At 58.1% G+C, this 9,724-nt stretch overlaps 1 protein-coding gene across 2 annotated transcripts; it reads right to left on the bottom strand.

The window, feature by feature from the left end:
- Nucleotides 1–203: 203 nt before the first annotated feature.
- Nucleotides 204–9,252, bottom strand: LMAN2L (lectin, mannose binding 2 like). Of its 2 annotated transcripts, none has more exons than XM_082495800.1 (8): nucleotides 9,114–9,252; nucleotides 8,903–9,021; nucleotides 7,120–7,237; nucleotides 6,463–6,545; nucleotides 4,255–4,416; nucleotides 4,068–4,182; nucleotides 2,664–2,783; nucleotides 204–2,028 (listed from the first exon to the last, which is right to left on the bottom strand). In XM_082495800.1, the coding sequence occupies exons 1-8, from the start codon at nucleotides 9,241–9,243 to the stop codon at nucleotides 1,886–1,888; spliced, it is 990 nt and encodes a 329-aa protein (XP_082351926.1). In that variant the 5' UTR covers nucleotides 9,244–9,252; the 3' UTR covers nucleotides 204–1,885. The 2 variants fall into 2 exon arrangements, with proteins under 2 accessions (XP_082351926.1, XP_082351927.1); XM_082495801.1 differs by having other exon boundaries at nucleotides 8,903–8,932; nucleotides 9,114–9,190.
- Between the last annotated feature and the right edge of the window lie 472 nt (nucleotides 9,253–9,724).

Raw genomic sequence — 9,724 nt, 5'->3', positions numbered from 1 at the left:
CTTTAATAAAGCTACATGCAATGACAGTCAAAGCATCATCCCCAACTCCGTGGGCTGGTGGGAACAGGGACTGACAAAGGAGCTACTCTGTTTTGGGGAGCCCCACGGCACCAGAACGCACCCCCCAACTCGCTACGGCATCGGTTTGGGGAGGAAATGCTGCATCCAGGGGACTCGGTGGTGACAAAAAAAGCACAGCCATGTCACACACACACACACTGATGTTTATTCCGAGACACCAGTTACGGCTCCAGGGAGAGGCGCGCACGTTTCGCGCCTGGTTATCAGGCAAAGAGGCAAAACACCAGAAAAAAAAAACCTTCTCCTTTCACACCACAACCACCATCGGGCACTTTGAGGAAAGCTCCCACCTACCCCGGTGACAGCATCCCACCGAAAAACCACCAGCCACGCATGTCCCCTCTTCTCTGGGGACTGCTGGGACCCCTGTGGGGATCCATCCCGGGGTGCGAGTGTCCTGGAAAGCAGTGGGACAAGGACACAGGTCCCCAGGACACCGGCAAGGAGGGCGCTGCCAACGATGGGGCTGGCGTGGTGGCCAACTTCCCATCTTGACGTTCCCCAGAGCCACTGCGACCCCGCTGGGACAAACTGACCTAATATCTCCCTCTCCTGGGTCCCTCCGGGGACCCCCGCGCCCTCCATGCCATCACCTCGCGAGCGATCCCCGGGGTCCCCAGGGGCAAAGGCAGCCTTGACGACGGGCAAGAGAAACCGCAGAGAAATCATCGACCAAAAAGCAGTCACTGAGGTAGGAATAAACTCCGACTCCCTGAAAGGCAGCGAGAGCTCCGGCTCCGAGAGACAGCCGAATTGCCCCACGAGGCTCAGCTCCACCTCGGAGGGGCCCCGGGGGGATGCAACGAGCACCAAGGGGAGATTAAAAAAAACAAACAAAAAACCAAGAACCTGCCAGAAGCCACAACACGACATGCAGAACAGCACCGGTGCAGGAGGCCGCGGTGGGACGGGAGGCGTGCGGAGGCGACGGCATGCTCAGCGGTGGCCCTACGGAGCGCGGAGAGGGGCCAAGCCCCGAAATGCAGCAGCAAATGGTTACTAAAAATCAGGAATCTGGCGCCACACTCCAAATCGAGGAGGGAGTGGCTGCTCCCCGAAGGGTGAGCCTGGCAACCAAGCAGGTTCCCGGCTCGACCTGCCTCATTGCCGGGGAAAACCATGAGCGTCCCCTTCCCCAAAACACCAAACCCCGGCGACTAGCTGGACAAGATCTTGAGGAGTTGCACGGCGGCAGGAGAATTCAAAGTACAAAGAAAAGCAGTCCAGTCTTCAAAGACAATCTAAGACAGGCGATGGAAAGCGGCCGGAGCGGGATGAACAGCTTAGAAAATCCCTCCTGGAAATGAAACCGCTTGAGACAAGGGGTTGAGAGGGTTACGGTAACGCTGATATGGGTTATCGGAGTCCGGTGAAGAAAGCAGGCGCTCACTAGCATCGCTCTCAGCCAGGATTTCACAGCCGAGGTGGTAACTTCTGCCCGCGTTCGGGCTCCTCGTACGGCAGAGAGACGGCTCAGTGCCGCCGGCGCCCCACGGCACAGCCTGTCCTCCTAAATAACTCACAAAGCGAAGCTCCTGCAGGACCGGCTGGTCCCTCCCCGTGGCGCTCGGCTCCCAGTCCATCGCACACCATTCCGGGGATCCCCTCGCTCCCACCGGCAGCAGCATGGGAGTTCTGGAGCCCGATAAGAAGCTGTGGCCGTCCCCGCTAGGGTTTTTGGGGGGACACGAGGGTCCCTGCCGTGAGGGTGGGTCCATCACGCTCTGGCCAGTCTAGGATGGGTGGGAGTCGGGACGTGGCTAGCAAGGACTAGCAACGGGCCATCCCGGGGGGAGTTCCCAAGTCAATAGAAGTGTTTCCGGCTCTGCTCCTGCCACTTGTTGTAGATGATGACTCCAATGACGATGGCGAAAACAATGGCAACAAGGGAGAAGAAGACGATTAAGAAGAGAGCCAGGCCACTCATGGGCTCCAGCGGTGCTTCCACTGCATGAGAAGAGGAAGAAAAACAGCCTGTGAGCCTGTGGAGAGCCCAACGCCCCAAAACCCAGCTGAGATTTGCCTGCACAGGAGGGGTTTAACTCCTTCCACACCCTGCCAGGCTCACACCACCCCAGGGTTTGGCTTCCCAAAGCTTTTGGGCTCAGGTCATCATAAACGCTAGAGCCATGAGACCTCAGGACACACAAGGGGCTCGCGGACACATCTGCGGTGGTATTTCTGGAGGACAGTTGACATCATTGAGGTTTAAACCTCCATGAGCTTCCAGTTGACCAGCACACCCCGTTTTGGTCATGGCATGACCAAAGTGGAGCAGACATGCTTAGCCCGTGTCCTCCAGGACCACAGCACTTCTCCGAGGGTGAGCACTGCTGCCTGCTATGCCTACGCCAAACTGAGACGGGCTGTGACACCGGTTGTGCCACACAGTGGGTGCAAACAACCATCGGAGGGAAGAACGGGGCACAGACCTCCCAATTCCAGTTGGAACTCAGCTAATTTGCTGGCGAGGTGACGTCATTTCTGCTCCACAAGCACCACAGCTCCATCACCCTGCAGCTCCCCCCAAATTCCTGCCGGTCCCACCTTCCCTTGGCACAAGGCCAGTGGCTCCTACTCACTTCCCGGCAGCTTCAGGTTGTCCACGACTGGTAAGTAAACCTCTTTGTCCCGCTTCTCCTCCTCCGGCGTCCGCTCCACCGTCAGCTGGTAAAGCTTCAGCGAAATGATGTCGTGGTTGTCTGGAAGCAGAGCAGAAACATGTCCTGAGACATCACCGATAAATATGGCTCTGGCCAAGGAATTTGAGTGCCACAGTACAGCACCGCGGGGTGTTATCACTTGGGGTAAAAGCGTTGGCTCTCCCTTCCCAAGGGGGAAAAACTCACCTCTACTGGGCTGAGAGCTGCGCCCCAGCGCAGGGCCCTCTGCCAACAGGAACCTTTTAAGCTACTTAAATTGAAAAACAACTGCCCAGACCAGGAGATCATCTGACTCGAAACCACTCGGCCACCCAGAGGGAACGCGTTAGCATCGGCCTCACGTGGCCCTACTTCCTTTTGCTCGTGATGGCGGAGTTATTAGTGGGACAAGGCGAGCGCTCCACGCCAGCCTGCCAGCTCCCCCGGCGCTGGGCAGAGATCTGAGAGAGAAAAGGAACTTTTGTTGGAAACCAACAATGGGCCCAGACACTGGCCATCAATGAGCTTTTGTGGAGGCGTAACTCAAATCAGGCTTAAAACCTGCCAAAAAGAGGCACGGCGGGGGAATGGCAGGCCTCACAGCCCCTCGAGCGGTGCCAGGAGAGAAGTATTACCCTGAAGGAAGGAGGAGGGTTTTAGCTTTAGCTCTCGGCAAAACCCGATGTGCAGCGGCCCACGTTGCGCCAGCGTTTCCAAGCGCGCCTGGCTGGTCCCTCCCGCAATAACGGGCGGGCGATAGCTGTCAGGCTACGAAATCCCAAGGGAAATACACCCAGGTGTGCCCCAGAGATGTCAGAGATCAAGGAGTGAGCGTGGCGGCTTGGCTGTAACGCCCGGGGCAGCTCTTTCCAGCACCACCCTCGGGGCTAACCCAGGCACCACGTGTTACAGCAGGAGAGTACAGGAGAAGATTTATTTTTTGTTTCAGTGTTCGTCCTGTTTTTCCTCCTCCCAAGGCACGTGTTTTGGATACAGGCCGTCCGGCTGAGCCGGTACAGCCACTTCACCGCCATGTCGTTAAGAGAGGTTGGCTGAGATTGGGGCTGCAGCCCCGCTGGGAGCTCAAGAGAAGTGGGAAGCGCTGCCTAGACAAAGCTCTCGGGGGAGCAACGCGCCCAGACCAGGCTTTGGGCTCCTCAGGAGTCGCTGCAAGATCAAAAACAAAGCTCCCACTCACAGCTCCATGGTGCTTAAAGCATGGAAAGGTCCTCACGTGCTTCTGTAAGCCCCACCAGGTACTGAGCTGCACCTCCAGACACCCAAAGCGGCGCAGAAGCTGCCAGAGCTGCTTGGGAACCAAGGCTGGGGACCCCGGGGCAGTACCTGACAGGTCTCCGGTGACAGAAGAGGTCCCAAAGTAGTACCCGCGGGGTAAGCGCACGCCCGGCACGTCGATGCAGTCTCTCCACTCGTGCTTACCATCAATATCGATCAACACCTGAGGAAGAAGAAGGTCCCTTAGCATCGCCGTGGCTCCGCTGCCCGCTCTGCCCGGGCAGGCAGCACTCACCGTCAGTCTCCTCTTCACATAGCGGATCACCAAGAAGGTGTCGTGGTTGAGGTTGCGCACCATGGCCGTGCAGCCCCCAAGCTCCGTCGGTCTCCCGTCCCGGTCGTGGTCGTAGGTGAGAGAGCCGTTGTTCACCATGGCCGAGATGTAGGGGAAGACGCGCTACGAGAGGGGGACAAGGTCGGGGGTGAGTTTCTGCTCTCGGCCCGCCGACCACGGCTCGGCTCTACCAGCTGCCCACACATCCCGGCACATCTCCGGGGTCAAGAGCAGCGACAGCCCTACGAACCCCACACTCCTTCACTCTCCAAGAATCCGTCTCAGCAAGATAACGGCATGATCCCACTTCATCCCCCAGCCTTCCTCGGGCTCAGCCTCAGCTCCCACACACCCGAGACGGAGGACAACCGGTTTCCATGCAGTCTCTCGGCTCACACGGGGATTTCTGGGCTCACACAGGGATTTTTTGGAGCTCAGAGGAGGGAATTCCTCAACCGTGAGCCAAGGTGAAACCCGACAGCTTGGGAACGGGTAGGTCAGCGAGAGCAAGTACCTGATTTCCCGGGCTGTACCTCCTCTTCTGAGCCTGCCAGTCCGGGGTTATCGCAAAGCAAGAGAGAGCACAGAAGCAAGACAGTCACAGACCAGAGTTAGTATTAACCTGCAACCTGGAAACTTCCTCCCTGGAGAGCTCAGCGCGTTATCGGCTTAGCAGAGACTAAAGCAAAGAGTGGTTTAGGTGTTAGGTGCCGGATCCCGGGACACATGGCTCGGAAACGGCGCCAGTGGATGAAAGCCACATCAAATGTTGCCACGTACGGCATTCCTCCTCCTCGCCGCGCAGCAGCTCATTCGCACAAAAGCCAGCGCCCCAAAAAGGGGGGACATCGGCCACAACTGCTCCCCAGGGACCCGCAACTAACCTGTCCCTCTTCCCTCCAGAATAAGACGCTTCTTTTTGTCCTTTTAAAGGTGAAAGAAAACAACCGTGAGCCCACACACCATTATAGCAACTGGCCGGTGAGCATTTCTCCATCTCCTCCCTTCCTCGGTGCTTGACCGGAGAAGGGCAGCCCTCTCCGGTTGCAGACTGAGTTGGGAACCTGGACAGCCACATTCCACTGATGATTTCTTTTAAATAAAACCTGTTGTGCATCCCTTTACCCCACAAAAGCGGAGCTGCCACCCTGCAAATCAACAGGATCCATCCAACACCACCCTAAATCCCCAAGCGCTACCAGTAACGCGGCGCCAGGCAGCTCATAAAAGCTTTTACGAGCACAAAGTCCACCCCTGCGCCAGAACCGGCTGCTTTGGATGTTTGAATAAAAGCTGGTAGTTACTCAACGTTTGCTCGGCAGCTCCAAGGTCAGAGCGCATCCCAACTGCGCCCTTTTGTCTCTTTTCTTGGGATAAAGGGGGTCCTGCAGGGTGGTGGCGTTAACTCCAAGGTCTTGGGGTAAAACGGTGCCTTTTTGGGGGAAGGGGGGGAAGTTCGAATAAGAAAGGGTCAGCTTTGTTTTCGGAGTGATGAAACCGATTCCAGCATCAGGGTGGGAAGGGCCTGGTTTTAACTGCCTCTGCACTCCCGTCTCCACAGGAACGGACGCCAATAAACCCCAAACAAACAACAGACGCATCAGGAACACAAAGGTCTTTAGACGGGCATCTTTCAAAGAGGCAATGCGCAGTCACGCTGCGTCCCCGAAAGCAGGGAAAGCCTCCTGCCATAAAAACAGCCCCATCACGCAGGCCGGCCTGGGCTGGCAGCTCAGGTACCGCTCTACTCGAGGTTCACAAAGACCACGTTCTTGGTACGGCTTCACCTCAAGCGCTACATGCCGGCAGCCTCGAGAAAGCACAGGAGCTCCCAATGCAGAGGTGGTGTCACCAGCTGGTTTTCTCCTGCCCCAAAAGCCTTTTCTCTGGGTAAAGCTGACCACACAACCACCCCGCAGCTTTTCACGTCTCCGAGGAGTTATTGCCTCCCTAGGAGGAAAAACCAACTACGCAGAGCACGGTGGGGAACGGCAGCGGAGAGGAAGCAGGGTAATATCTGGTCTCTGATTTAAGAGCTCAAAGAAGATCGCATCGCACCGACGTAGAGCTGTGTTTGCAGCGACACGAGCTGTAAATTCGGCGCTGCCCATGCCATGCTCGGCAGGCATCTGGCAAGCAGCACGGTCCCGTTAATCCGCTCTAGCTCACCTCCTGCTGCTTCTCCTCATTCGGGTAGGTGTCCACAAACACTCCCAAGCCCAGAAAGTTATCCTTGCTTCCAAAGACAGGTCCTAGGAGGAAGGAGAAGCTACGAATAAGGGTGGCAAGGACAGGCAGGCACTGCAAAGGGTTTGTTACCCACCCCTTCATGTTGTTCTCTGTATCGAGTAACGAGGCAGCCTTGAGCAGTTAATCGTGTACACAGACCCTCCAGAAAGGGAATTCAAATTAAATCCCCCACCTCTTGTTGGTTGAAGATCAAGCTTCCTCCACAGTCTGTTTTTTTAAGAAGCTGACTCTCAGCGTGGGACGCCTCACATGTCCTGTTACACCGCCCATCTCAAGATCAGGCCAAAACAATCCCAAATCCACCTACCCCTGAGCTGACTCCAGCCTCCCAGGGCCCCCGTGAACCCCCAGCCCAGAGTGCCGAGGCTCAGAGGCAGCCTCACACGTGCTCTTTGGTTGCCAGAGCAGAATTAAAACACCCCTAAGGCCCCAAAACACTGCGATTCCGCACTGAGATTTCCCCCAGTGAGCCTACACACCAGGGAGAAGGTGTCCTCGGAGAAGATGGCACGTGCCACCCGACACCTTCCCCTCGAGGCACGACCTCCACCCCGGCAGCTACCGCAGGCGCTTTACCTGGCTGCATGCGATCTTTGGTGTACCAGATGGCAAAGCCATCTCCGTTCAGGTTTTTCTTGCCTTGCCCGTGGATTTTGAAATGCACCTGCATCTCCCAGTCTCGGAGGTAACACGGCTGCAAGAGAAGGAGCGAGGAGGTGAAATTAGGGTGTCCCTCACGCCACCACCTGCCTCTTCCCTGCCCGCAAGGGTGCGGGACCACTGCAGCCGGCTGTGCCATTCCCTGCCCATCGCAACAGCCAGCGGCTACACGCGCCACCAAACCAGAGAGCACACCGCCATTTCCCTTGCCACCAGACCACGCTGTCCTATATTTTGGATGCGAGCAAGAATAATTAATCCCAAGGGATCTCATTAAGCCGAGGGAATTGGTCGTTACCCAGAGCTATAAAAAGCCAAAGAACCAATTCTGATCTCACGCTATTCTGAGGCAACAGCAACTCCAGCAAAATCAATAACTCACACCCAGGAAAAAGAGAGCAGAAAGAGCCTGAGGAGCAGCTCCATCTTCTTAATTGTTGATAAGCCAATTTATTTCTTGAGCTAGCAAGAAATTCCCTGCCCTAACGGGCACACAACACGACGAGCTTGCAACAGATTTGCTCAGGCGATACTGTGAAGCCGGCCGGTGGCTTCGCTCGGGAGCCACAACATTTCGTGAGAGCCGTAAACCCAAGCAAAAAATCCAAACCTCCCTCAATATTTTATAATAATAAAAGGGTGACAGATGGCTTCTGGTCTCGTAGGGCATTGTCCAAACCACTGTGGAGGGGGCTGGACCCTGGGGCACAAAAAATTTCAACCCCAAACTGAAATTAAACAGGAATTATGAAAGTATTAAAAGGAGTTTTGCTGTCTGCCGAGCAAAAGGCTTGTGAGGAGCAGTGAAACACCTTAACAGAGCGCAGCGCTTGCACACCACATCCAGCTGTCACTTTACCAGCCCCTCTCCGAGACGTGGGCACAGCAAAGGGGGCAGTAGGCATGCTCCGGCCACAGTGGTCCCAAGAGAGACCCCAAGCTGGTCAGCACAGACACCCCAAATTCACATAGAGGGGACTCAGCCCTTGCAGGAATCGGCACACCAAAGCCTGGAAGCTGAAGTGCTGCTGGTACCCCCCCACCCAAAACCCCCCAGCTCCAACCCCTGTGGCCCTCCCCAGCCCTATACAACACCCCCAACCAGCTTCGCCCCACCCTATAGCCCCCATAACCCACCCCGACTCCCCACCACCACCACCCTGGCCCAGACCCTCAAACCTCTCCAGCCCAAACACCCCCTGTAGCCTCAACCCCCCCCCCCCAACAAACCCCTCATACCTGATGGCCTGGACCCCTCCCACCCCCCCGATTTGATCCAGACCTACCCGGTCCCCCCAGCCAAAATTCCAACCACCGGCCAAGATTCCCCCCCAGCTCAAACCCCCTTCCCCACCCCCCCAGCTCTTCCCATACCCCCACACCCCACCCCACCCCCCCCAGCTCTTCCCATACCCACACACACCATCACCCCAACTCAGGACCCCTCACCCACCCCCTGCTCAGCCTCCAGCCCCCCCCAAACCCCTCCCCTGGTCCCCAGTTCCCCCATATTCACCCCAAAACCCACTCCCCCCCCAACCTCATTTAAACCCGCTCCTCCCCTCCCCACTATCTCCCACCGTCACGGGGGGCACCCCCCGGTCCCTCAGCCCCAAGCCACCCCGATGCCCCCACCGCTCTCCGGTCTAGGCCCCTCTCCCACCCCAGTCTCGTCCCCCCCCCCCGCCCCGGGACTCACCACCCGGTTCCAGACGGCTCCCTGCTTGCTCTGCACGTCGGGGGTGAGGCGGATATATTGGGTCATGACCATGGCGTTGCCCAGCAGGTCCCACAGCCCCGAGCTGGCCGAGCCCACACCTGCGGCCCACACGCACCGTCGGTACCGGCAACCGGTACCGGGTATCGCATCGTCCCCCCCTCCTCCTCCGCCGTCCCCCTGCCCCACTCACCCTGGTACGGCTTGGAGAGCGAGTGCTCCCGCTTGAGGTGCTCCTCCGTCTGCTCGGCCCACGACCCGCCTAACCCCAGCGCCACCGCCAGCAACGCCAACCCAGCCCGCCACCGGCCCGCCGCCGCCATCTTCCCTCCGCCGCCCGCGCCCCGCCCCGCCCCGCCTTGCTCTCCCATTGGCCGTCGTGCTGCGCCGCGCCGCGCGCCGGTTGGTCGCGCGGCCTGTCTGTCAACTGAGAGGCGGGGCGTGATGGGTAATGAAGTTCCGGCCGAGTTAAAGGGTCCGCGCCAGGGTCGGGCGCGCACCAGCTCCGCTGCCCCCCCCAGGTCCTAGTGCCCTCACCCCAGAGTCTAGTGCGCCCTCTAGGTTCTAATACCCCTCCCCAGTTCCTAGTGCCCCCCCTTCCCCAGGTCTTAGTGTCCCCTCCAAGGTTCTAATACCCCCTCCAAGTCCTCCAAGTGTGTCGTCCCCCCCAGGTCCTACTGCTCCCCAGGTCCTACTGTCGTCTTCCCCCCAGATCCTATTCCCCCCCCAAGGTCCTAGTGTCCCCCGTAGTGTTCAGCACCCCCCTCCCTCGCCCCTCAGGTCCTAGTGCCCCCTAACCCCCAC

Source organism: Vanellus vanellus (assembly GCF_965231255.1).
Source record: "Vanellus vanellus genome assembly, chromosome: 26".
NCBI classification, from domain to species: Eukaryota; Metazoa; Chordata; class Aves; order Charadriiformes; family Charadriidae; genus Vanellus; species Vanellus vanellus.
This window is presented reverse-complemented; position numbering and strand designations above follow the sequence as displayed.

Bases quoted from the DNA above. Each gene is read 5' to 3' on its own strand.
- LMAN2L (XM_082495800.1), bottom strand. From the start codon at position 9,243: ATGGCGGCGGCGGGCCGGTGGCGGGCTGGGTTGGCGTTGCTGGCGGTG. The intron at 9,022-9,113 runs GTGAGTGGGGCA...TGTGGGCCGCAG, and splicing joins GCTCTCCAAGCCGTACCAGG to GTGTGGGCTCGGCCAGCTCG. The intron at 2,784-4,067 runs GTACTGCCCCGG...CTCTGCTTCCAG, and splicing joins TGTCACCGGAGACCTGTCAG to ACAACCACGACATCATTTCG.